Source organism: Bos indicus, chromosome 8 (genome assembly GCF_029378745.1).
Source record: "Bos indicus isolate NIAB-ARS_2022 breed Sahiwal x Tharparkar chromosome 8, NIAB-ARS_B.indTharparkar_mat_pri_1.0, whole genome shotgun sequence".
Taxonomy (NCBI): Eukaryota; Metazoa; Chordata; class Mammalia; order Artiodactyla; family Bovidae; genus Bos; species Bos indicus.
The window spans coordinates 75,759,941-75,787,049 of NC_091767.1; the positions used below are offsets into that span (position 1 = coordinate 75,759,941).

At 46.5% G+C, this 27,109-nt stretch overlaps 2 protein-coding genes across 8 annotated transcripts in view; one reads left to right on the forward strand and one right to left on the reverse strand.

Moving 5' to 3' along the window:
• Nucleotides 1-16,465, reverse strand: part of FAM219A (family with sequence similarity 219 member A) — a 61,485-nt gene extending 45,020 nt beyond the window's left edge. Inside the window, exon 1 of one of the 6 annotated variants that reach the window (XM_019966438.2) lies at nucleotides 16,085-16,465. In XM_019966438.2, the coding sequence (XP_019821997.1) occupies nucleotides 16,085-16,144 (60 nt within the window). In that variant the 5' untranslated portion in view covers nucleotides 16,145-16,465. The remainder of the gene's footprint in view (nucleotides 1-16,084) is intronic. The other 5 variants (XM_070795016.1, XM_070795014.1, XM_019966437.2 and 2 more) reach the window with 5 other exon arrangements.
• A 206-nt stretch (nucleotides 16,466-16,671) lies between these two features.
• DNAI1 (dynein axonemal intermediate chain 1) overlaps nucleotides 16,672-27,109 on the forward strand; it is a 68,474-nt gene continuing 58,036 nt past the window's right edge. The window contains exon 1 of one of the 2 annotated variants that reach the window (XM_070795010.1): nucleotides 16,672-16,933. In XM_070795010.1, the coding sequence (XP_070651111.1) occupies nucleotides 16,877-16,933 (57 nt within the window). In that variant the 5' untranslated portion in view covers nucleotides 16,672-16,876. The remainder of the gene's footprint in view (nucleotides 16,934-27,109) is intronic. The other variant, XM_019966443.2, reaches the window with a different exon arrangement.

Below are 27,109 nucleotides of genomic sequence, written 5' to 3' on the forward strand. Positions count from 1 at the left end.
CATGCACACTTGGAAGTGCATATCTTTACAGTCTCTCTGTGAAGATGGGCACCGGGGAGTGAAGATCCTGGGCCATGCAGGAATGCTAAAATCCCAGAAGGTGGTGGCTATGTTCTAGCCCTCAGAGGCTTTTGAACTTGGTTGGAAAGACAAAGGGGCCTGCCTATCCATCCCCTCCTCCTGCCTCTCACGGACTCTCCCGGCCCACAGTCCAGCTAAACAGGAAACCAGGCTTGGGTCCCTGCCAGGGCCCAGGCTGGGGCAGGAAACTCAGGAAACCAGTGAGAAAGACCCTCTTTAGCATAAAAGAAGGCTGCTCAGAAATGCTTGGGAAGGTAAAATAAACCCAGCCCCTGCTGATCAGTCTCCCAGAGGAGGAGGGGACTGGAGCTGCTGCTACTCACCAGCACGGTCAAGTGTGGCCCTCACAGGATTCACAGAGGGCACACCTAGGGGCTTCGTGAGGAGAGACAGTGCTCTCTCAGAGAGGACAGACTCCAAGGAAGGACCCTCCCGCAGAACCCAGCCCACAATGAAGTGGGCTAGGCACATGTGGTCTAAAGACATCCTGGGGCCATCTTGGGTTGATAAGGAAAGACATGATGGTACAGGATAAGGGCAGTGGTAGAAAAAGGACCTAAAGAAGAAAGGGCTAGGAAAAGCTGTGATATGTCTTGGGACAAAGGCAGAGAATTGACAGGGGTTCTCTGTTGTTCAAATGTGAAGAAAGCACCTGATGAAATAATGGACTGAGTCACACACAGACAACAGATTTGTGGTGGCCAAGGTGGGGGAAGGGTGGGGGAGGGATGGATTGGGAGTTCAGGACTAGCAGATGCAAACTATGATATATAGGATGGATAAACAGTAAGATCCCACTGCATAGCACAGGAAACTACATTCGTTATCCTATGATAAACCATAATGGAAAGGAATATGAAAAAGAATATATATATATATATATGACTGAATCACTTAGCTGTGCAGCAGACCTTAACACAACATTGTAAATCAACTATCTGTGCTTAGCTGCTTATTGAGACCCTTTGGACTATAGCTCTCTGTCCATGGGATTCTCCAGGCAAGAATATTGGAGTGGGTGGCCATGCCCTTCTCCAGGGGAATCTTCCCAACCCAGGGATCGAACCAGGGTCCTCTGCATTGCAGGCAGATTCTTTACCATCTGAGGCACAGGTGAAATCAACTATTCTTGAATTACAATAAATTTTTTAAAAAAAGGAAAGAATGGACTGAGGTGATAGCCATCAATGGCTGCTAAAAACATTAGGTGAAAGGCTGAAGAGGAACCTTTGTGATGGAGATATCAGGCTAACTACACCACTAATGAGTCCGAACAACACAAAATGTGGGACAGCCATGTGTTCCGTGCCTCCTGATCCGATGCAATGGGAAATATGGAACACCACCTTGGAAGTATCCTTCACAGAAAAGTTGAATAGAATCTGATCAGACCTTGAGGTTTAATTACCACTCTGCAGAAATACCGGAGACAGAGGACTACAGATGAAATAATTATTGAAGGTAATCTAGTGGGTGGGTGCAGATGAAACAAGACTAGCCCTAGGTCGATAATAATTTAACTTGAGTGCTTCACTTTACCTTTTCTCCACTTTATATGTGTTTTAAATTTTCCATGACAAAATGTTTTAACATTTTTGAGAAAGTCTGCAGACTGGAAACTGCCTCCTTCTCCAGCCCACTGACCTGTGGAGAGAGTAGTTGCAACGTGGACTTTTTCAAACGTTTCCTGAACCCTGAGAGTTGGCCTTTGAGAGCTGAAATGAAAGCAGGACGTCATCCACTAGCGTCAGTAGTGGGGTTCTCCAGGAAGGCCCCCTCCACCAACAGGACTATAAAACAGCCAGGGCTTGGAAGGCCAGGGGCAGAGCCTCCTCCAGCCCAAGCCCACTCAATAGACCCTGCTCTGGGAACCAATGGGAGCACTGAGCACTTCCATCTCTCAGTTTAGTTCAGTTCAGTCACTCATTCGTGTCCAACTCTTTGTGACCCCATGGACTACAGCACGCCAGGCTTCCCTGTCCATCACCAACTCCCGAAGCTTATTCAAACTCATGTCCATCGAGTGTTCCATCTCTAGCCTGGTCTAATCAGGGCCCTACCAAGGAGGCCAAGGACTCTCCTCATTTGGTGATAAGAATAATAAACCATCTCCTCACCCTCTCCTATAAAAATTCTCTTGGGAAGCACTGGCAAAAAATGGAAATCACCAGCCTTTTAATCACCATCAACCTTTAGATCAGAAATGATATAGTAATTTGCAGTTCATTTTCATATACATGATCTTATGTTTATTTTATAAATAGTTTAAAAGATTAGGAGCTTGGCCAAAGGTCATAACAAAAGGGCTAGAGCTGGAATATGCCCAGACAACTACCTACCAGGGCTGTGCACAGCTCCTGCCCTGAGGCCCATGCCCCTCACTAGCTCTCCCTGATCTCTACACACACACACACACACACACACACTGCTCAAGGATACTCAGACCAATTCCTCTCCTGGAGGTTGCTGTAGCTCTGCCCCTGGCAAATGAAGGCTCTGAAACATGAAGTTCCATCAGGAAGTTGATGGAGAGGCTGATAGCTGAGCAAATCTTGGTTGCTGACGGGTTCTCTTTGGTGCCAATGTTTTCTATCTTGAATATCATCCCCCAGCCTGGTCTCCCTCCCTGACTCCATGTAATAATGTTCCCTCCTCTTCTCCAAACTACTTACCAGCCACCACCACCTTCCTACATCATGATCCCCATTATCCTCTAAGTTTATGACCTCCTTTGAGCCAGGGCTGGAAGCAGCAGACCTGCTGAGAGCAGAGAGGACTTTCTGGAAGCTGAAATCCTCAGGGAACTCCTTTGAGATTTGCAGGAGGCCCAGTGCAGGTCCTTCTCACCAGCTGCTGCAATTAACATGTCAATGTGACTGCTGGCTTTCCCACCAGACGCAGGCCTGCCCCTGGACAGAACAGCTTGCAGGATTTGGTTTTTGTGCTAAGGAGAATGTGAACCCCATGCCTGACAGACAAAGAACTGGACATCGAGGTTGACACTCTTCCCTTCCTCTGATAGCTCCTGATATATACTTTTTCATCTCAAAGAGGATGCATGCAAGTCATCCAATGGTGGAAGACCCAGGCAGGAGTTCTTCATCAGCAGAACTACGTTTTTGTGCTCACTAAATATTACACATCACAACTCTATTCATAGCTTTTCCAGCCTCACAACAAAGTGGGCAGCATGATCATCAGCTGTGCCACCAACATGGGAGTGGCTGGATTGACTCCTCCACATTTCACTTTTTTCAAATAAGTGCCCTTTAAATCTTTTTTTTTTTTTTTTTAAAGATTTAATTAATTTGTCTTTGGCTGTGCTGGGTCTTTGTCGCTGTGTGGGCATTTTTTCTCTAGTTGAGGTGAGCAGGGGCTACTCTCCAGTTGCAGTGCTTGGGCTTCTCACTGTGGTGGCTTCTCTTGTTGCACAGCATGGGCTCCAGGTGCTCTGGCTTCAGTAGCTATTGCTCACGAGTTCTAGAGCATGGACTCAATAGTTGTGGTGCATGGGCTAATTGCTCCATGGCATGTGGGATCTTCTCGGACCAGGGATCATCCCATGTCCCCTTCATTGGCAGGCAGATTCTTTACCACTGAGTCACCAAGGAAGCCCCTAAATCTTTTTTTTTTTTTTTATTAATTCACTTATTTGGCTGTGGTGGGTCTTAGTCGTGGCATGTGGGCTTCTCTCTAGCTGTGAAGCTGCATGGGCTCAAATGGGCTCAATAGCTGAGTAGCAGAGCCCCGTGGCATGTGGGATCTTAAGTTCCTGGACCACAAATCAAACCTGCGGCTCCTGTACTGCAAGGCAGTTTCTTAACCACTGGACCACCAGGGAAGTCCTAGTAAGTCACTTTCTGTCAGAGCACTCAAGCTCCTTCTCATCCTGCGGTCTGAGCTCAAACATCACTTTCTCACGGGAGCCTCTCCTGACACCCCCAACCTAAGGTGGGAAGCTTTATTACTCTCTCATGCTACCTTGTTCCTATCTGTTCTCTCTCGTCATAGTTTGTCACTGTAATTTTGTTTGTGCATCTTATCTGTTTGACATCTCTCTTTCCCACTGGATTGCCAGTTCATAAAGGCAGGGCCCATGTTTGCTTTATTTACCATATCATTCCTTGGGTCTGGTATAGTGTTTTGAGGTGCTCAAAAGCTATTTTTTGAATCACAAATGAGTGTCCCAATTCATGTATCCCCTTGAATCTCTCATAACTCCCTACATGTTCCATATACTCTGCTAATGAAGTCCCACTTAGTCATCCCCCTCTGGGTCTCTCCTGCTCCCTTCTTTAGAATCACCTCGCAGCCTCCCCACTCTTAGTCATTTTTAAAGGATGCAGCTATAGTCTTCTATAGTTTTGTTTCATGAGAGCAAGTTTCTTCTTTGCCAAACTGTGAGCTTTGGGAGCAGAAGCTATCCATCCAGGAGTTAAAAATGGTGGGTGGGGGGGCGGTTGGGTGATGAGACTAACAATGCATCATAAGTGGACACTGCAAACCAGGATGTCATATGTATCAAGTTACATGCTAGAGGCTTTGGGGATTGGTTGAAAGCTCAGTACAACAGTCAGGGAAGGCTTCCTGGGGAAGAAGAGTTTATATGGATTTCTGAAGCATGGGAAAGAATGGAATAGGCCTAGAAGGAGAAGAGAGAGAATATTTAATAGGAGAGGAGGCCTTAAGATGCCAATAGATGAGAGGAGGTAAAGGGAGGGCCTTGCTGGACCTACTGGGAAGAAAGTTGGCATGAATGGTAGAAAGTATGGCCAGCTGGAAGGAAAAAATAGTATAGATGCCTTAAAAACCAGCAGAGAAATTTAAGTTGATACAGAAGAACTTAAGCTCCACATTGTGAGGGAAATAACATGGGCCTGACAGTCAGGATGCCTAAATTCTGGTCTCGGCCATGCCAACCTCCAGCTGGGCAATGGCCAAGTCTATTTATCTTTGTGGAATTCTGCTGGCACATCTGTAACATAGGCACAAATTATTTTCCCAATCTATTGTACAAGGTGGGCTTCAGGTGTTTTGGAAACATCTTTGCATCTACCTTAACAAGGAATCCAAGATAAGGATAAGATAACTGTATCCATAAACTTCACACAAAGACAATGGATTAAGGCCACGGGATAGGTAGAATGGAGAATTCACATCTTATTGAAGGAGAGGAAAGAATACATGAAAAACATGACGTTTTTGATTGAACTTGAAAGACAGGAAAGATTAGAAACACGTAATAATGACAATTAGGAAAGTGCTGCTCATACTAAGCTCCACCGTGAATTTTGGGGGGCATGTTTATATCACACACACTTAATAGAGTCATGTTTAATGCTGGAAGGTTGTTCCTAGCTCCTGCTCTACAGAGAGTGTGGCATTTTGCAAAGAGCAATGTGTCTTCTAGGTGCCTGGCTTCTGGCCCCATTTAGGAACTGCTGCCATAGGAAACACGAGGCAATGGAGTCCAGAGGCAGAAGAATGTCCACACTCTCACCCAAAGGCCCTGGTTCCTCCCTGTGAACCCACAGGTAATATGAAGTCTATCCATCTTTCCTTCCTTAACTCTAGTCCTTTAGGCATTTGAAAACCTTAAAATGCTTTAATGCTTTTTCTGAGACTGTTGCTTTTCCTGCTTTGTTTTTACCGGCTGAACAGCCTCAGTTCTTCCAACTATTCCCACAGGACACGGTTTTGACTCCTTTTATTTCCAGTCCTTTCTTCTTTTGAAGGATAACATCAGCTGCAGATGCAGCATTTGGACGGCGCTGACCAGTGCAGAGTAGGACTCTCGTCTCCTAGGACCTGAACTCCACAGTTCTATAAACATAGCCTAATAGCACATTAGCTTGTCTGGTGGCTGTGTCACTAGCTGTCTTTGAAGGTCTACCCTAGTCTACCCACTCACACACCCTCACCTAGGTTCCTATTTAAATTCCACACGTAAATTCCAAGGTGCTGAATTCAGCCAGCTCCATCTCTGAGCATAAGAGTCATGTTACACACAGGCAGCATAGTTTCTACTAAGTATGAAACCACTACCTCACTAGCCCCCGTGGACTTTTATCTATATTAGCAGCCAGCCTGGCCTAAGACTTCATTGCAGGTTCTTGCCTTGGTTCTACATTACTAGGCAAAGGGTTACCCTATTTCAGATGTGTCCTAAGTTCAATATAACAACAGGTACAGGGACTTCCCTGGCAGTCCAGTGGTTAAGATGCTGCACTTCCACTGCAAGGGGAGCAGGTTCGATCCCTGGTCAGGGAAATAAGATCCCACATGTCATGTGGTGGGGCCAAAACAAAAAAACAGGTACAGCCATTAAATATGATCATAAAACTTCCATTGACAATAAAGAGAAGTACAGTACCAGTGTTTTGAATGGTGGCACCCCACAGTTATCTATACTGGTCAGATCACATGAAGAGGTCTGTGTCTATGGCCAGGAGTGGGAAACTTAAAAGTGCCCACTGGAGCAGCTAGGATGACTAGAGATTTGGAAACTAGAGTCCAGGAAAATGGTAGAAAGAAGAAACAAAGCCTGTTTAGCTTGGGAAAAAGAATGCTAAGGCTGTATAGCCCACCGTAGGGCCTCTCCCCACCCATAACTGCTGGCTTAAGGATTTCCTCTCGGAGCCTACTTCTTCTTCTTGCTCCTTTGGCCGTGGGCTTATAGTTTCATCTTTAGTGTGGCCAACCGCTTATGAGATATTTATGAGATCTCTCTCTGAATCTGCCTCTCTTTCCCTCTTATCTGCTCAGCAGAGTCAAGGTTATTCCATCTTACATGGCCTATTTCCAAAGGATTGTTACCTTTACATCAAGTCCATACTGCAAAAACCCATGCTGAAGATCAGGGTAGGAAAGATCAGTTTTCTCCATTCATTTCTTAAGGAGCCACATCCTAAGACTCCAGCCCTCAGCGAAACAGATTGCTAAGCCGGCTACCACCTCTAGGAGAATTCCTTTCCTGCATTGCTTGCCTAGGATGGCTATGACGATGCAAAGTTATGGCAAGCAGAGCACTAGAACTGATGTCCCCCACTGAAGACTATGGCAGACGTGAAAGCTCAACCAGGTCACTGTTTCTCTTTGAACCAGGACTTAGTCTCAGAATTCACCTTAACACATGCTCCAGGCAGCTGGGACTAATCAGCGGGCACTGGAATAAGGGGTGAACAGAACTGAGGCATGTGGCAGTCACACCACAGTTAAAAGTAAAATATTAAATGGGTAAAGTGTACAGTATATGAATTATATCTCAGTGAAGCTGTCAGAAAAAGAAAAGTTAATGGTGAAAATTTGCTGGTTTCACCAAAGCAGCATTTAGTAGAGGGACTTGAAGGAAAGCAACCCACCCACCCCCTCGCCTTAGCATTATCTTAAGAAAAAACTAGGCATTTGATATTTGCTTCCATACCTGACCAAAGTTCACTAAGAACTTCCTACCGATTGCAACAAATTCAGATCCTCACATAAAGCAGCAACATCCTATTAGAAACTAGCAGGAGGCAGAATGGTGTGGCTTATAAAACAGGCTCAGAAGAGCCTGGAAGAATAGAAGCCTAGACTCGATCAAAACAGAAACTAATTTCTTTTTAAAAAAATTATTTATTTAATTTATTTATTTGTTCTGTGCCAGGTCTTAGCTGTGGTATGTGGGATCTAGTTCCCTGCAGGGATTGAACCTGGGTCCCCTGCGTTGAGAGCACAGAGTCTTAGCCACTGGACTGCTAGGGAAGTCACAAGACTAATTTCTAAGTCAGAGTTTCCCTAAGAATATTCCACAAAACACAACGGTTCTGTAAGATGTTAATAGATATAACAAGGAAAAAGTTCCATAGTTACATAAGCTTGAGAAACACTGGGTTAAACAAAGCTGGAAAGGGTTCTTTATTGCAGGGCTTCTCAGAGTCTTTAAAATGCTAGCAAACATTGTGATAGGATAGAGTGTATAGGTTCCCAAAGGAATTTGTCTATAGACTCTTTTATCCCCCCATAAAGTACCTCAAAGGACCAATATTCCTAAGAATGTACTATAGGAAATGCTGGTCTAAGCCAGGCTTGCCTGAGAGCTTCACTAATTCCTTTGTAAGGATAAAACTGGAAATTAATATGGGAACTATAAATCATTTATAGTTTATACATAATTATGTTTAAGTTAACTACATTATAAAATATATATGGTTCTCACACCACAGTTTGGGTGCAATTAATTCAATCAATCTTAGTTAAAGTACCCCTTCAGGTACTGTCCCAAATAGATAGATGGGGTGGACTCTGGTTATGACAGCCAAGAGTCTGGTGATGAAAACAGGGAAAACCAGGCCAGGAACCACAGTAGCTGGGCTCATTTGTGCCTGGGTGTAGCCTCTTGTCATACTTAATATTCTCAGGGCTAGAAAGGTCATCCAGAGAGCACTCTTTATACCCACTGTGTGTGTGTGTGTGTGTAGTCGCTCAGTCGTGTCTGACTCTTTGTGGCCCCAGGGACTGCAGCCCACCAGACTCTTCTGTCCATGGAATTTTCCAGGCAAGAATGCTGGAGTGGGTTGCCATTTCCTCCTCTAGGGGATCTTCCTGACCCAGGGCTGGAACCCAGGTCTCCTTCATTGGCAAGAGGATTCTTTACCACTAAACCACCTGGGAAGTCCCCTTTATGGCCATTAGTCCCCTCTTACTTGTATAGACACTCACATACATTATTATCATTATAGAAACTTAAAATTCACCCTCAAGAGACACAGCCATCTGATCCTCAATTTGACATTTCTGAATAACAACAAACACTAGTATATATTTGCTTGAACTGGTTCCTAAGAATGTAAAGTGTAGAGGGATCTTCTATGGCCCCCACCTACCCATTCCTCAGGCCAGACCCTCTGGACCTTCTTCCTAGACAACTTCCCCACTCCAGAGTCCCTCCCAAAAGCCAGGAGCTCACTCTGCTGCTCCAGGGTGAGGCCTCTGGGTCATGTGCCAGTTTCTGAACTGCAAAACCAAGCCAGATCCAGAGCTGCTCCCAGCTCTGCCTCCTTCCTTCCTTCCTTTCTCCCGCCCAGACGGCCAGATTCCCACCAGAGTCTCCTTAGGAAACAATGACTTGAGAGTCTGCTGAGCCACACCTCTTGCTTCCTTCAACCAGCACCTCTGGGTATTAGCCCTAAGCCTGATTCTCTGTTTCCTGCCTCCTCTGGGGCTTCCTGCACCAGTTCTTCTGGGTTCTGCTGGAAGACAGGAAGCAGCTAAGCCAAGATGCTGAGTCTCAGGACTTCCCTGGTGGTCCAGTGGCTGAGACTCTGTGCTCCCAATGCAGGGATCCCAGGTTCTACCCTTGGTCAGGGATCTAGATCCCACATACCACAACTAAGAGTTCCCACACCATAACTAAAGATCCCATGTGCTGCATCTAAAGACCCAGCACAGCCTAAAAAAATAAATATTTTAAAAAAGAAGAGGCAGCTGAGTCTCCCATGTCCCCTTTCCAGACAAAAGGCTCCATCTGGCCTCTCAAAGAGGGTGGAGGGTCCCTGAAGCTGATCATGTTCAAGTGAGGCTCTGCTCACTCTGAGCCACAGTCAGTTGATGGCAGCAGGCAGCTGGGGGTTGGAAATGACTCAGCTTGTCTCCCAGCCACCATGGAGCCAGGTAACCTCCTGGTGCCACATGCCCATCTGCAGAGGCTACAGTAGGATGTTTTGAGAAGCCAGCTCACCCTGGACTGATCTGAACCCAGAAGCCTGCTACCCTGCCTGGAAGACAGCAGCCTGGGCGCTGCTCCTACAACCAGGCACAGCTTTCCAGGCTGGTCTCAGAGAAGGAAGGTTGTGACAGCCAAGGAACATCTGTATATATGTTCCTTTCCATTTTGACTCTTGCAAGTGAAGCAATAACTCATACAACTATTCTAGAAGAAATCAGTGAACCAATCAGTCAGAAAACCAGAGGTTTGACCAGAATGATGGTAGAAGGCAAGGCAAGGCCAGAAACTGCAACATCAAACACTCTCACAACCAACAGAGAATTTTATTTTTCCTTTATCAAAGTGCTGCTGGGAAGAAAAAAATCTACCATGGCTCCTCACTGCCACCAATTCACTTGGATCTATCAAAGCAGGTTACAGAGGGAAAGCATTCACTGGCAGATGAGTGCATTTCTCCATATCCTTTTGAGGCTGTGGGGCCAGTGTCACTCTGCTCTTCAGTTTTTCAGGACTCCTGGGTCCCCCCATCACCCCAAGACTGCAGCTTCAGCAGCAAAGCAGAGGGAAAAACAAAGCAGTCTTCCCCCATACAAGCAGTTCCTGAAGCCAAGAGGTACACAGACCCTTCAAATTTCCCTGGGCGGTGATGGTACCTCTTTGCCATCCAGATATCCATGCCAGAAACTTGGGAGTCATCCTTGACTCGCCACCTCTCCACGCTACCTGCAAATAGGTACTGTATCTGTATATATGTTCCTTCCTCTCCTGCTTTAGTGCAGGCATTAATCATTTCTTGCCTAGATTATTATTGTGTGTGTTAGTCACTCAGTTGTATCTGACTCTTTGCAACCCTATGGACTGCAGCCCACCAGGCTCCTCTGTCCATGGAATTATCCTGGTGAGAATACTGGAGTGGGTAGCCATTCCCTTCTCCAGGGGATCCTCCCAATCCAGGGATTGAACCTCGATCTCCTGCATTGCAGGTAGATTCTTTACTGTCTGAGCCACCAGGGAAGCCCAGATTATTATTGTACCCACCTTCAATATCAGTTTCCCAACCTCCAATATCACCTTTTCCAGTCTCTCAACCACTGCTGGAGTGACAGTCCTAAATTCAAATTTGGTCATGTTATTTCCTTAACTATAAGCCTTCAATTATTCAAATGCATCCTTTTGATCCTTCCTTTATGCTCTTTACCTGGAACTCTTGTCCTTACCTCCTCATATTGACAAATATGCCAACATTGACAAGTTTCTTGTCCTCTTCTAAGAGCCCATTCAGCAGTGTCTCCTCTGTGAAGCCTTCTCTGACCACTAGACGAGAGGCCTTGGTGGACCTGGTTCTTACTTCTTACAGGGCTCATTACCCCGAGTGCCTCGATCTGTCTTGACTGTGTATATCCATCTCTGGAGCAAAAGGGTGTGCTACTGAGCCCAGCACAACATTTAGCAGAAAGCAGGTTGTTAGTGTTTGTTGCAGAGAAGGCAATGGCAACCCACTCCAGTACTCTTGCCTGGAAAATCCCATGGATGGAGGAGCCTGGTAGGCTGCAGTTCATGGGGTCGCTAAGAGTGGGACACGACTGAGTGTCTTCACTTTCACTTTTCATTTTCATGCATTGGAGAAGGAAATGGCAACCCACTCTAGTGTTCTTGCCTGGAGAATCCCAGGGATAGGGGAGCCTTGTGGGCTTCCGTCTATGGGGCTGCACCGAGTCAGACACGACTGAAGCAACTTAGCAGCAGCAGCAGCAGTGTTTGTTGACTGAGGAGATGAGCAATAAGGGAGGAGCTGGAGGTCTGAGCAAACCTGATCCTCACTTAGCAATATAGGAAGAGAGAGAAGGGTATGCCTCTTTCAGAGACTGAGAAATGTACTGGGTCATGAGCTACATGGACCACCAGGAGAATCCACCCTTAAAGTGAAGAGTCATCTTCCTATGGATATAAGGAGGTGACCTAAGGTGCTCCAACCACAGAATATATGTATGTCGATTTTCCATAGTGGCTTCTTGCTAGCTTTACAATGTTCCCTCTGCCACTTTCAGGAGCTGCTGTGGCCCACCCATTAAATTAATGTCCTGACTATCCCCACCCCTGAGTGCCAGGAGTCAGGAGGAGTTTGAAACTCTTTTCCAATCTCATGTGGTCAAAGGGTCAGAACCTCAGCATTCCCCCTGGGAGGTATCCCTCTTTCCCAGGAATGCCCTCCATTGATCTCCACCCTTTCCTAACAAGTAGCTAAAACCTTCCTGTAGCCATTTGAGCCCAGCCTTCTCCTGGGCACCCGCTAGAGAGATCTTACTTGTCTTTATCTGTAAAGTACCTGGAACTGAGCATATGCTCATGAACTAAACAAATGTGTTCATGGATAACCTGGGTTTCAATGAGGCTAGACTAATATTTCTCTCAAGTGCACAGAGATCCCACCTGGTGTCATATGCCACCCACCCCCCCCCATTTTTTTTTTTTTTTTTGCACTAAATCTCTTCCTTTCCAATTACAGTCAAAGAGAAGACATATAAACTGTGAGGTTGTACCAACCAGCCCAGCAGACAGACAATAGGGCCAGAGAGCCTATCCCTGCTGCTGATACAAACAATAGCCAAAATTCAACCCACCTGCTCAACAGTGAACTGTGGATAGCTGGGGCCTCTCTAGATCACTGCAGCGTGTGGCTTGGCCACAGAACTGACATACAGGGTGTGCCTGTCCCTGTCAGTTTCTTGGGGAAAAACTGTACTCAGAAACACTCAGGAGTATCTAGGAGATAGACATAGCAGGAGAGGAACCCAGGGACTAAGTCTCCAAGAGGAGCTCTCCTTCCTTTCATAAAGAGACAGAAAGAGAGCTTGCAGAGCTCTCAGGGCTGGGCCCAGCCCTGGTTCAGCTGCAGAGACCCAGCCATGCCAATTAAACAACTGGTGTGATGAGGAAAGGAGGGAGGGGACTCCCTTCAGGCAAATTCCCACCCGGGACAGGAGGCTCCTGCAGCTGTGGCAACAGCAGCACCAACAACAGAACAGGGACCTCTTCCTCTTCCTCCCACAGAGAACAAATGCTTAAATTAGCACCTTGGAAACATCCAGATCTGCGGGCTGTGCTTTTTCTCCCAGCTCTTGCCACTCCCCTAGGTCTCCTATTCAAGTGAAATTTTCTCTTTCAAGTAAACTAAAAAAGATGTTTTCCATCTAGAGTTCATCTTTCCAAGTAAGGAATGGCCCCTGGATTCTTCCAGCCACTCTAGGGTGGGATAGGGTTATTTGTTGATCAACCCTATGTGACAGGCTACTATCAGTAAATACAGCTTGGTCCTGAAGGGGCAATGATACTGACACCAGTATTGCCCTGTTTCCCTCAGGATTTAAGGAGATAGCCCCCACTCTGCCTTCAGAGGGCCTCACCCTGACGGGGGTGAGCATGAACAGTAACTTCTGTGGAACTGTGAACTCCAGAAGTCAGGGCTATATTCTGTATTGCTAACCACTGTGTCCCTAGTACTTAGCGCAGTACCTGGAATAGAGCTGGTGCTCACCAAGTATTTGGTGAATAAATTTGCTGGAACAATGACATCAGGACACTATGATATTCTTTGGAAGAACAAGGAAGTATTATTCAAAGAAATAGTTTGTCTTCACTTCATAAATAGGAAAACTGAGTCCAAAGAAGACAGATTTCCTAGAGGTCTCAATAAATAATGGCAAAAAATGAACTAGGTCACAGCTGAGTCTTAGACCCTGGTTTTCATGGTCTACCCAAACACCCCTAAAGAGCTACTCTGCTCTGCTCTTCTGCAGTATGCCACCTTTATTCCTTACGCCCTGAAATGAAGACTCTTGGGGAAACTCCACACAAGATTCTATTGGTCTCAATAGCACAAAGAGCACTTAAGGAGTTCTGTGAGTGTGTGCATGCGTACTAAGTCGCTTCAGTTGTGTCTGACTCTTTGCAACCGCATGGACTGTAGCCCATCAGGCTCCTCTGTTCATGGAGGTTCTTCAGGTAAGAACACTGAAGTGGGTTGCCATGCCCTTCTCCAGGGATCAAACCCACGTCTGGATTGGCAGACAGGTTCTATACCACTAGTGCCACCTGGGAAGCTCAAGGAGTTCTAGGAATCCTCAACTTTGACGTGGGAACAGAGATGGGGAGGTAGAGACATGCAGGGCAATGGCTATGACCCCTAAATGGGGGATGACTATATTGCTGTTTCCATAAGATTCAGCCTCAACAAAGTATCCTCTTGCGGAGAAGTGCTCCTTTAGCCTTAAAGAAAAGAGTCTGAAGTCAGTCAGAGCTTTTCTGATAACTGCCTCCTTGCCAGAAGCACTTCTACTCTGGAGCCACAAAGACCAGAAGTAGTTCAGAAGTCTTTTGAGGCCACTACTCACTCAAACAAACCATCGTTGATAAGTTCATTCAATAACAGAGGCATCAGGGACAACTGGGGAGCCTGGGGACCCCTTCCTTCTCCCCGCTTCCTGGATAACAGCTATTGCCTCCCATCTTAGGAACCCCAGATAGGAGGCAAGAACCAATTCATTGCTCTCTTCTGATGCCTTAGATCTCTTCCTCTGCTCCTTCATCTGCCCTCCTTTTGATTTTTGCTTAGATAAGAACTGGAAGGGCAGTCTAGCTTGACAAGCTAGGTTGGCTGGAAGGATAATCCAGAAAGGAACATTCTCTTAGCCCAGCCTGAAGTTCTTCAGGTTTATGGGACAGACTTCTTACCAGGATTTTCTAGCCCTCAAACAATCCAATAATGGCATCAGGCTAGGGAAAAAGTCCATCAGCATCTCTTTCCCCTGTTTAATATTGTACACTTCTGTAGAACTTCTCTGTTTGGGCTCCTAGAACTAAGTCATCAGGAAAGGAGGACAAAACGACACATCTCCTGCCAGGTGGCCTCTAATGATTCTCTCTACCATCTCCAAAAGGTGTGGCTTAGAGTAGGTCATGGGTCCCTGTCAAGGTCTGTCTTGGCTGCTGTAATGGACACATTACTTGCTCAGAATGCCACAAAGCACATCTGTCAGCCAGGGCCGGGGTAGGGGGGTCGGGGTGGGGGGCAAAGGCAGAATCTGTTCCTCGCCTTCACTTAACACAGAGGGGAGAGGGTTAGGAACCCCAGAGCTTCAAGACTTGGAGAGCTCTGTTCAGCTCCAGCTGAGCTCAGAGAATACCGCACCCACACCTTCAGATTATCGGCCTGCCTTGCCTCCTTCCAGCTCCCACCCGGACTCCAAGTGGGAAAGAAGGAAAAGCAAAGCGAACAGAGCCGAGGCACTCCCCTCCTTCTCCCTCTCCCTATACCAGTGGGAGAGACGCCGCCTCTAGGCCTCAGCGTGTCTCCCCGGGCAAATGTACAAGCCAGGCAGGTATACACCGGGAGCCGACGCCAGTGGGAATGGTCTCTCCCAGGCCAGCCTCCGTGCACGGCCCTCCCCCTTCCATCCCCTCCGCGCCGGCAGCGATGACATCATTCTTCCCTGACTCCCGGACCGCGGGCAGGATCGGAGCCCAGCAAGGACTCCCAGCACGTAGGCCTAGGATGCTCCGGGCTCTTCCGAACCGGTGGGCACAGGCGGCTCCTGTGCGGCCCCGCCCCCTCTCCCGCAGGTTCCGAGCTCTCTCATCTGAGCCCCGGATTCTCCATCTCGCCGCCGTGCTCTCTTCTTCCCGGCTCCTGCATCCCCAGCCTAGATTGCGTGCACTGTCGTCCGGAGAAGAACCAAATTCCCGGGGCCTGCATGGACACCGTCCCCCTACCGGTCCTCGGCCCGGGCCCCGCGTTCCCACCCATTGCCAGTGAACTGTCGGGCAGGCCCCTCCTCCTCTACAAACCTATTCGCGTCCCTCAGGCTGACTGCTCCTGGCCCCCTCCCCCGCTCTGAGCATCACAGGCCTCTAGGTCTAAACGCCTCCCTACCTCCCATCCTCGCCCCCTGAGCCTGCCGCCGGCGGTGCCCCGTGACAGTTCCCTTCCTTTCCCCGCTATGGGCCTCCACTAACGTGCACCACTGTGCCCCTGCTCGGTTCCATCCGACGGCGCTCCGCGTAGCTCCCTCGGCCTGCCTCCGCTGACAGTGCTCTCCGCCCTTACAGGCCCCTTTGCTGTCATCCCACATGTTCTCCCACGGTTTTCTCGTCCTACAAGTCCCCCTCCCCCAGCGATGTGTTTTCTTGGCTCTCTACCCCATCCGAGGCGTCCGCACAGTCCCCAAGGCTTGACTCCCTCCCTCCCCCTCCGGCAGCGCCCCCTCCCGGCCCTGGCCAGCCCGCCGCCCGCCCCCTCACCAGCGGCTGCATCTCCGAGTGCGCGGTGGGCACCTGGAACCGGTCGATCTCCTCCATCATGGTGCCGGCGGGCGAGCGGGCCGGGGGCCGGGCGCGGCCGGGGACGCCGACGGGGACCGCGCGGGGCGGCGGCCCCAGGTGCCGGGTGGGTGGTGCAGACTAGGCCTCCCCGGACCAGTCGGGCAGATGGAGGGTTAGGCGCAGGGCAGGAGATCTGCAAGCGGGCTGAGGCCGGCGTGGCTCGGTCGGCTTGCCTAGCGCTACAGCGTCAGTGGCCGGGCAAAGCCGCAGGTCTTGCCTCGCCTCCTCCTCCGCCGCCGCCTCCTGTCAGCAGCTCAGCCACTGCGGTGACTCGGCAACTCCACTTCCGGGTCCGGGACACCGCCTGAATCCTGCATTATTCATGAGGAGGCGGTGTCTGGAGACCGAGCCCCTCCCGCATGCAGGAGTTCTAGTGGCGCGGCCGCTGGTCGTCTTGCCTGAGGGGGCGGGGCCTAATGGAGCCGGTGGTTCCCCGAGCGCCCAGCCCCGCCTTCCCCTCGAGCCGGGAGGGGGCATCAGAGGCGCCTGCGCCTTGGCTGCTGGTTAGTTGCTGGGTAACCGCGTCGAGGGAGGAGACGATTCCCTTCTGCAAGGGCGCGGAGGACCCACAACATCGGCTGTCCCCAAAGAACCCCTGAGACTGGGAATTGAAGTGAAAGAGAATCTGGATTTTCTGTGCATTATTGAGGGGACGGACAAACTTCTTGTCCTCAGGCAGAGGAGCGTTTTGTAGGTGCTCCAAGTGTTGAGATGCTTCCCGCTTCTTCAAAGATGCCCCACAAACAACCGCCGCCTCCTCGTAAGCAGGTAACACACCTCGACCTGCTCTGTCTTGATGACCTCTGACCTTCGCTGCCAGTGACCACCGATCATACCTCTGCTACTGACGCTTCATCTTCCTTTCCCTGTTGACTTTCTCCCTGACTCCTGGCCTGTGTTCCCAGTGACCTCTGACCCCGTCCTGCTCTCTCCCTCTAATCCTAGCGTCCTCTCCCACACTGCCCCGAACTGCTGTTTCCTACCACTCTTTCACTTGTCCTCCTTTCACCATTCCATTCCCTCACTCCATGACCCATCCTGACCAGCCCATCCTCCTTAAGCCCCCACCCTCTCTCTTACCAATATGTTCATTGTCCTCACAGTCTTGTCCCAAAGAATTTGTTTTTCCCATCCTTTGCTGAGTGCCCAGTGCTGGGCTAGGTGGAGACACAGGCCTTTGGGAGCTCACAGAAGTGCAGGAGACCTGTACAGGAGACACAGATTATATGGGGTGGTATGCTTCAGGTCTTCTGTGTTGGGAGACTTGTGAGGAGAGAGCACTCAGACAAAGAGGAAAGAAGCTCTTTTCCTATCTCCTTTCACACACTGCACACTCCAAACTGGCCCATCCAGACTGCCCTTGTTGCCACCTGGACAGATGTCATCTCTTCTCACAGGAAACCTAAGAGTCACCCTTCTTAACTCACCCAGCTCACCCTGGGTGGAGAAGTAAGGCCCAGCTTCTTGAGGAGCTCTCTGTGACAAAGCCACTCAGTTCTTCAAGGATCACTCTTTTCCAAACTCTTTACGAATTATCGGGCTTTCCTGATAGCTCAGTCAGTAAAGAATCCACCTGCAATGCAGGAGACCTGGGTTTGACCCTAGGTTGGGAAGATCCCCTGGAGAAGGGAAAGGCTACTCACTGCAGTATTCTGGCCTGGAGAATTTAATGGACTCTATACATAGTCCATGGAGTTGCAAAGAGTCAGACAGGACTGAGCGACTTTCACTTCACTTTCACTTTACGAATTATCATCTTACAATTAATATGCAGTTTCTTGCTTTGTGAGGCAGGGCTCCTATTTATTTATTCTTAAATAATATCTCAGGCCTAGGTATTCTGAGATTTGGAGACCGTATCTGTGTGCATGCTGTTTATGACTTTACATATTTGGGTCTGGCTTCCTCTATATTGGGTTTCCCAGGTGGCATAGTGGTAAAGAATCTGCCTGCAAATGCAGGAGATGCAGGAAACTCAGGTTTGATTGCTGGGTCGGGAATATCCCCTGGAGTAGGAAATGGCAACCTGTTCCAGTATTCTTGCCCAGATAATTCCATGGATGGAGGAGCCTGGCAGGCTACAGTCCATGGAGCGGCAGAGTCAGACATGTCTAAGCGACTGAGCACGCACCCTTCCATATTACTTGCCTGGTCTCCTTTGCTTCTTTCACTTGGACTTCCATAGCAGGTGTGCTCACCATTCTTATATCTCTGCAACCATGGAAAGGCTGCTTTTCCTGTATGGCCTTGCCCTAGTTTTATGTCAGGGTTGAACTGTGTTTTGAAGCTCGTACTGTCCTTGGGGCTACTGACTCTTAATTTACATGCAGTTTATTTTAAATTTGGCATTGCTGAGGACTGGTTCACATACAACAAAATGGACCATTTTAGTTGTATATGTTGACAGATTTTACAAAGCTATACAGTTGTGAACCACTACCACAATAAAGATATAACACACTTCCTCTACTCTCTAAAGTTTCCTTGTACCTCATCCCAGTCCATTCTCCCCAACTTCCTAGCCCCAAGTAATTACTAATCTGCTTCTGTCAACTACAGATTGGATTTTTCTAGGGGTTTGAACAAGCTTGGGAATCAGTTTCTCCAGTCCATTAGGGGAGATATTAGAGGTTTTAGGTAAACTGAGAGTGGAGAGAGGTGACAGCAAACAGGAGACAGAAACGTGGGTCAACCGGCCTTGCACACATCAGTGCTGCTGCTTTGGAAGGAAGGGTTGTTTTAGAACAGGATAAATATACTTGTGTGGGATGTGAGCAGAGCTGGGTTGTGCTAGGTTATATTCATCACTCTTTTGTCCCCATGAGGCTTATAGCCTAGGTCAGTTGTGAATTGGGTGTGAGACAACCTAGAGAAACTTGAGAAGTCCCTGTCCTCTGGAAACTCAGGCCTGTGGGGGAGACAGAACAAAGGCATATAAAGATAAGGGAGGATGCAATCCCTGGGGTTGAAAGGAAGAGAGGTATGCAGGTTGGAGCAGCAGAGATGCTTCAGGAAGGAGGTAGCTATGACTTGGAGGCCTGCAGTGGAGAGGGAAGGTCAGGATTGGATTTGTCAGGGGACGGAGAAGAATTTAAACTCCTTTGTTTGTGTCAGTGATCAAGTCTTCTATTGACTCCCTCTTGCTCTCAGAATAAAGTCCCCAAAGTCCAATGTCTTTGTATGGCCTAGAAGGCCTTGGCAGGTCTAACCTTTGCTACCCACCTGACTTCAGATCTCATCGTTGCTCTGTGAAGATTCCTCAGTTCCACCACACCTGAACTGCCCTTACTTCCTGGAAAATGACATCCACGCTGTTGTTCTCCTCTAAGCCTTTGACACTGCTATTTCCTCTGATTGCTTGGTACAGTCTTTTCTGTCTTCTGCCACCTGCCCCAAGCCAACCTGCCCCAAATCTCTCCTTAATCTCCTGTTCATACATCACATCTCAGTTTGCCCAGCATATTCTCCTATCAAGGGTTAAGGTCCCTTTCTGGAGGCAGGATGTAGTGATATCCCCACTATACTGTAAACTCTGATGTCAAGGATCATGTCTGTCTCATTCATTGTTGATTCCCCTGAACCTAGCACAATCCCTGGCATATATTAAATCCTGAAAATGGGTGGAATATGAATTCTGAATGCTTCCAATTGTTGTTTGGAAATTTTGATCTGGGTGAGTTTGAAGGATAGAAAAGGGTGAGCCTTGGATGAGGAGACTGGTGGGGAGTGATAACAAGGAACTGTGACTGTAGAAGCACAATTTTCTGGGTTTATATTTATATCTGCTTTGGTAGTAATGCTGTGAATGGTTCAGATTTGAAATATATATACCCATGCTTTAAGAGCTGGGTGTTGGAAATTGAGGACAAAAATGCTGATGATATAAATATTCTCATTCAACAATTATTTATTGAGCACCCACTCTATGCCAGGTAATGTTCTAGGTATTGATGATATTTGTTGTTGTTTAGTCACTAAATTGTGTCGGGTTCTTTTGGAACCCCATGGACTATAGTCTATCAGGCTTCTCTGTGCATGGATTTCCCAGGCAAGAATACTGGAATGGGTTGCCATTTCAGGGGGTTCCTTTTTCAGGGGATCTTCCCAACCCAGGGATTGAACCTGTGTCTCCTGCATTGGCAGGCGGGTTCTTTACCACTGAGCCACCAGGGAAGCCCATTGGTGATACAGCAACAAACAAAACAAACACAAATCCCTGCTCTCAGGGAGCTTATCTTTTAGTTGGAGATAAATTGTCTATAAACAAATAAGTAAAGTATATTGTTTGTCAGATGATGATGGGTGTCCTAAAGAAAAATAAGGCAGGGAAAGGAATAGGAAGTTCAGGGAACCAGGATATTATGGTTTCAACATAGTGGTTTGGCGAGGGAGACAGGGGGAAGCAGTGGCTTATAGAGGTGACATTTGAGAAAGACCTGAAGGCAGTGAAGGAATTAACTGTGTGATATTCTGGGGGGAAGGCATTCCTGACAGAGGGCATAGTAAGTGTAAAGTTCCTGAGATGGGAGCTTGCTCACACATGTTCTGGATCAGCAAGGAAGGGAGGAGGAAAGTGGCAGGAAATACGGTCAGAGACATGTTCCCCTCTATTCCAGAGGGTTAATCAAATAACCATGGCATATTAAATTGATCATGATGAAGCTCCATGAATCATAATTTGTAATTAAAATTCATGAACGTCAGGCACCATAAACCAGGACCAGCTCAAAACATCACTGGTAATACCCCAATAACAGAGTGTCCTTCCTGAAAATTTCGAGAATTCCAACTGGCTGCATGTGTATATGCAAGAGGAATTTTGCATCGTTGCCAAACATTGCCTGGCAGCCAGACTCCTCAGCAGAGAACTGAATTAGAGTCTTCTGTGAACTCCAGTTAAAGGCTAATTTTAGTTTATGACTAACAAGTTTTAGTACTCTTTTATAACTCAGTTACCATAAAAAAAAAAAATCAAAAGTCTGGAATTTTGCATCATTTCCCTGTAGCAACCAAAGAAAAGTCTTGCCGTTTTGGATCACTTCGTGTGATCTCTTCAAAAGCCCCTCTGGGACAATACTTTTAGAAATACTGATCTTGATGAGGTGTAATGAGGGTAGGGGTAAGTGGGCAAGAGTTGCAAGGCCAGAAGACAGTCTTAGATGATTCAGAGATTTTGAGTCTGATGACTAGGCCTGGGATCCACAGAAGAAAGGACAGGAGGAGGTGAGCAGAATCGAAGGCAAGTTGATACACTTCTCTTTGTCCTAAGTAAGCTCCTCCCTCTTGTGACCCTTCTCAGTGTCATCCTTGCTTCCTCACATCCTTACACTCTCATCCTCATCTCTTCTTCAAGCTCTCGATCTGAGATTTTGCCCCTTTACTTCCTAAATCTCTTGAATCAGATCACTTTGTTCCTCTTCACAGCCACCCCGTTAGCCCTGTCTACCGTCATCTCTCACCTCGACAGCTGTAAAAGCTTTGTCAGGCTTTGTCACGGGTACTCCCCTCATCCACCCAGGTCCCTTCCAATCCATTCTCTGTGCCATACCAAGGGATCTTTTTGAACTGTCAACCTGATTATGTCATCCCACACTCAAAACCCTTCAGTGACTTCCTACTTCTTTTAGGAGAGGAACCAATTGTTTATCTTATTTATTATTATTATTATTTATTTTGCTGCTCTGGGTCTTAGTTGCAGCATGTGGGATCTAGTTCCTTGACCAGGGATTGAACCCTGGCCCCCTGCATTGGGAGCTTGGAGTCTTAGCCACTGGACCATGAGGGAAGTCCCAAAGAGGGACCAATTTTTTAAAAACCCGTCAGGTAAAACAAACAAACAAACAAACAAAAACCCTCAGGTGCCTATATGGGCTGAGGCCTGCTTGGGTGTCTAAGCCTTCACTTGTACCACTGTGTCCCAGTCATTGCTGTATTTCGGTTCTTTGTTGTCCCTTCTCTGTGGAACATTCTCCGTGCCCTCTCTCCCTCACCGCTGCACTCACTCACAAGACTCCGGTCCAAACAGCAGCCCCCACAACCACTTTAACGGCCTGTACCTTGTTAATGAAGAGAATGAAGTTTTCTCTATGTTTATAGTTTCATTGTCCGTGATCTTCTGTTCTAAAGCATGCATCCCAGGGTGTAATTATTCACTTGTTTGTGTAATTATTTTATTAGTGTATGTCTCTCCCATTAGACTGTGAGGCCTTGAGAGCAAGGCCTGTGGATGTTTTTCCTCACAGCTGTATTCTCAGCTCCTAACACAGTGGCCATTGCATTAGAAGCTCTTGACGAATGATTGTTAAATGAACTATGGGGTGCAGTTGAGGAAGTAGCGTTGGGTACAGTGGAAGCCTGTGGTTGGCGATCCTAACACTGATTCTGGGAGAATCAGGGAAGATTTCTAGAAGGAACACCATGATTCAAGGTTTGGACAAAGGTCCAACATGTAGGATAAGAACTGACCAGAGAATAAGGAAGAATAATGTTCTTCTGGGGAGGAGAGTGTTTATTGGTTATGTGGTCAGTCATGATGCATCTGCTAATGAAGAGAAGAACTAGACACAGCATTGGATTTGATAATTAGGAAGTCAGTGAAGATCTTGGAAACAATTTTAGAGATAAAAAGCAGACTGAATTGAGCGAAGAAGGCATAAAGACCATGTAGACAGGATTTCTTTTTTTTCAGATGAAGTTAAGGCTTGAATATGTTAAATGCTAAGGTAAGGCATTTGCCTGGCAGAAACAGAGAGAAGTTGAAGATGAAAGAGATAAAATGAAGACTAGAACCAAGTGTCTGAGGAGATGGAAGTGGGTCAGTTGTGGCCAAGAGGTGGACCACTTTGTAACAGAAAAGGAGAAAGGAGGAAGGGATGGATGTAGATGAGGATAATTCAGAGGCTTAGTGACAGGAAGTTGAAAGAATTTTCTCTTCGCTTTCCCTAGTAGTGTTACAGAATTCCTTCTGGAAGTGATAACTAGAAAATAAATTTTGCCAGTGGTTATTCCATTTTGTTATGATTATAGTCATGCCATTTTCGGAGTTATGGTCTGAGGTTTTTCATGCACAATTATCAGATTACAGAACAGCTGGGAGCATTTGAGGCCAGAGCTTGGTCTCCACCCCCATCCCCCACCCCTCACCTCATTTACCGAACTCAGTACTTGCCAGGTAGTCGAATAATAATAGCAGAGGTGTCTTGTGCTTATCCCTAGGCTTTGCAGCCAGCAAGCAGATGCTGAAGAATAATTTTGGTTCTCTGGCTCCAGCTGTGAACAAGCCATATGAAATTGTTTTCTGCCAGCTAGAAATCGGTGTGGAGTATTCAATTTTCCCAATTGCTGAGACTGAGTGGTATGGAAGAAGTGAGCAAAGAACACGGCTGTTGATCAAACTGGTTTCACTGCTTTGTGTCTCACAATACTTTGTCCTGTTTAAAGCGTCTCTGGATTCTGGTTTATGTAGTGTGTTTATGTCTTCCATTTAGCTCAGTTCCTAGATTTGAGAACCCCTGGAGTGGGACCAACTCAACTTTCATTCTTCTTTAGCTGCCATCCTAGCATCTGGTACATAGTAGATGCTTAATAAATACTGGATGAATAAATAATGACTGAATGAATTAGTGGGTGAGTAAATAATGACTGATGGAAAGGTGTGTGCATACATGCTAAGTCGCTTCAGTTATGTCCAACTCTTTGTGACCCTATGGACTGTAGCCTGCCAGGTTTCTTGTGGGATTCTCCAGGCAAGAATACTGGAGTGAGTTGCCAAGCCCTCTTCCAGGGGATCTTCGTAACCCAGGGATTGAACCCACATCTCTTACCTCTCCTGCATTGGCAGGGAGGTTCTTTATCACTAGCGCCACCCTGGAAGTCTGATGGAAAGGTGTGTACTGCAATACTCTGAACGCTAACTTTTCCTTGTAGGCCTGCAGAAGAAGCAACTCATGACTCCTTTGTTTTAGTCAAAGCACCCAATTCTGTTAATTTTTTTAGGGACCCTACTCCTGATATTAACCTTCTTTTCCTATTCCAATTCCTATCAGACATCCATTTTCTCAGTTACTTATTTTTTCCTTGTGTCATACATTCAGCCTCAAATATTGCTTTGGAACAAATTGGAATACAAATGGATAAGACAAATCTGCTAATCCCTGGACAGACACTTGGATCCAGGTCCCTGCATCTTTGTTAACGATTCTGTTCCCTCTGCCTGGAAAGCCTGAGCCTATCCAACTTCTGCCCTTTATGAGCCTGGAAAACTGTAAGGCACAATACATGTGCCTTTAGCTAAGCTCTGTAAGTGGCGAAGAATAGAGGCTCACTTATGTTACCTCAAATACAAGGTGGGATGGGTGAAGAGGAAGGTGTATATTTAGGGGTTTGTGGGTAGATATTATAAATACATAGATAGCCTAGAATTAGACTCAGAAACCTCTTTGTTCTGAAACAGATATTGGTACTAATTTCTTTCTCCACGTCTCTCATAGCTTCTCTACTTTTCTTCTTCTTTTTAATATTTATTTATTTGCCTGCACTGGGTCTTAGTTGAGGCATGTGGAATCCTCGTTGTATCACACAGGAGCTTTCGTTGTCACTCAAGGTCTCCGTAGTTGGGGCACATGGGCTTTAGTTGCTGTGAAACATGTGGGATCTTAGTTCCCTGCCCAGGGATTGAACCCGCATCCCCTGCATTGCAAAGCAGGTTCTTAACCACTGGACCACCAGGGAAGTCCCCTCTCTACTTTTCTTAGCAACTATATTTCATTCCCTGTTTTCATTTCCCAAGCAGTCAACTTTTCTACGGTTTCAGCTCCCTCATTACTTACTGTATTTTCAGCTCATCATGACTACTCTGGCCTCTTCTGTCTCATAAAATGTCTCCATCAGTATCTACATCCCTCCACCAGTTCTCTCTGTGGTCCCAATTCAAACCCTTGGAGAAGAAACCTGATTGTCTCCAGCTTACCTGTTCATGCTAGGCTATATCAAGGAGGATAAGGTCCTATGGCTTTCTAAGGAGCCAAAGCTGTGAAGCAGGGCAATTTCCCTTAGAAGGTGGTATCGTCTTTCCTTAGCTCCTCCTGTGCAGGATATAACCTGCTTTATTGAAAGTAACTTCTACATTGCTTCTGGTAAGTCTTTCTCAAACGTTGATCGGAGAGGGCCTCAGATATTTTCCAACTGGTTGCTTCCATTCAGGGCCGATATTTACATTACAAAAGGTTCTGTCCTTTACAAAAGCCTTTTACTTTAAGAGGTTTTTTTTTTTTTTAATAGCACATTTCTACAACGAATTTTTAAATGCATCACACTCTATGCATAACTTTTAAAGACCTTGACATAGGAAATAAATTGTGGCCATGATGGAGCATTTCATACTGGACTCACCATCCCACTATGAACAGCCCGTAATCCTGGACACAATATGTGAAGCAGCTGGTTTCGGTACTCGCCCAATCCTAAGGGAAGGAGAACACCAAAACATGAGTTACATGTTTATCTTTGCTTTCTGCCTTGGGTCAGTTTCTTCTCTTTTTAAACTCTTTTTTCACATGTATAATTAATTAAGTAATACTTATTCAGTTTTTTGGCTGAACTCGGCCTTAGTTGCAGCATATGCCCTCTTTTGGTTGTGGCATGCAGGATCTTTAGTTGTGGCACATGAACTCTTAGTTGCCTTGTGCCTGACCAGGGATGGAACCTGGGCCTCCTGCACTGGGAGCATGGAGTCTTAGCCACTGAACTACCAGGGAAGTTCTTGGGTCAATTTCTTGATCATGGCTCAGGGAGAGAGATCCAAAGGAGAGTACCGTGATACCAGTGATATCCAATGTTGGAATTAGTAGGCAATGGCTTGAAAGCAGTTGCTAAAATACATTTATGAACTAAAAAAAGTATTGACTTAAAGGATGGGGAATCTAAGCCTCCAAAATGGAAACAATAGAAAAATAAATATCAGAAGTGAAAAATTTATTGGCTAGTCCTAATAGTAAATGTGAAGATGGAAAATTGAAATTATCCAATCCAAAACACAGAGAAAAACAAGATTAGAAACTATAAAGAGCCTTAGTGACCTGTGGGAATATGTCATATTTGTATCTGTAACTTGCAAGTAGCTGGAATCCCAGAAGGAAGACAAGGAGAAGGAAAGTAGTTAAAAAAAATAATTGTCAAAAATCTCTTAAATTTGGTGGAAAACATTATTAGCAGAGGTTCAATGAGCCCAAAGCAGGATAAATCAAGGAAAACCAAAGGTAGGTCGCTCACAATCAAAAAACTGAATGCCAAGGATAAAAATAAAATCTTGAAAGCAACCAGAGACAAATGACACAATGCACAGAATGGAATAATAGGATCATGACTGACTTCCCACTGTAAACAAAAGCAATCAGAAGACAATGGAATATCATAGCTAATGCACTGAAAGAAAATTACCATCAAGCCAGAATTCTATGTCCAACAGAAATATCCCTCAAAAGGAAGAGTTTTCTATAAATACATTTTCAGATAAACTAAAACTGATAAAATTTGTCTTCAGCAGACCTTCACTACAAGAAGTGCAGAAAGCAGGACTTCCCTGGTGGTCCAGAGGTTAAGACTTTGCCTTGCAGTGGAAGGGACATGGGTCTGATCTCTGGTTGGGGAAGAATCCCCTCTTCTCCCACCTCTGCATGGAAACTACTAAGACCTGACACAACCAAATAAATCTTCAAGAAAAAAAAAAGAAGTTCTTTCAGCATAGGGAAAATGACTCCTGATGGAAGCTCTGCCTGTGGGAAGGCCCCAAAGTACTAGTAATAGTAAATACGGGCCTAAAGATAAAATACTAGATATTTTTGGCTTCTATTAATTTTCTTAAGAGGCATATGACTGTTTAAAACAAAAATAACACCGCTGTAAGCTAAAGCTTATAATGTATATAGAAATAAAATACGTGGCAAC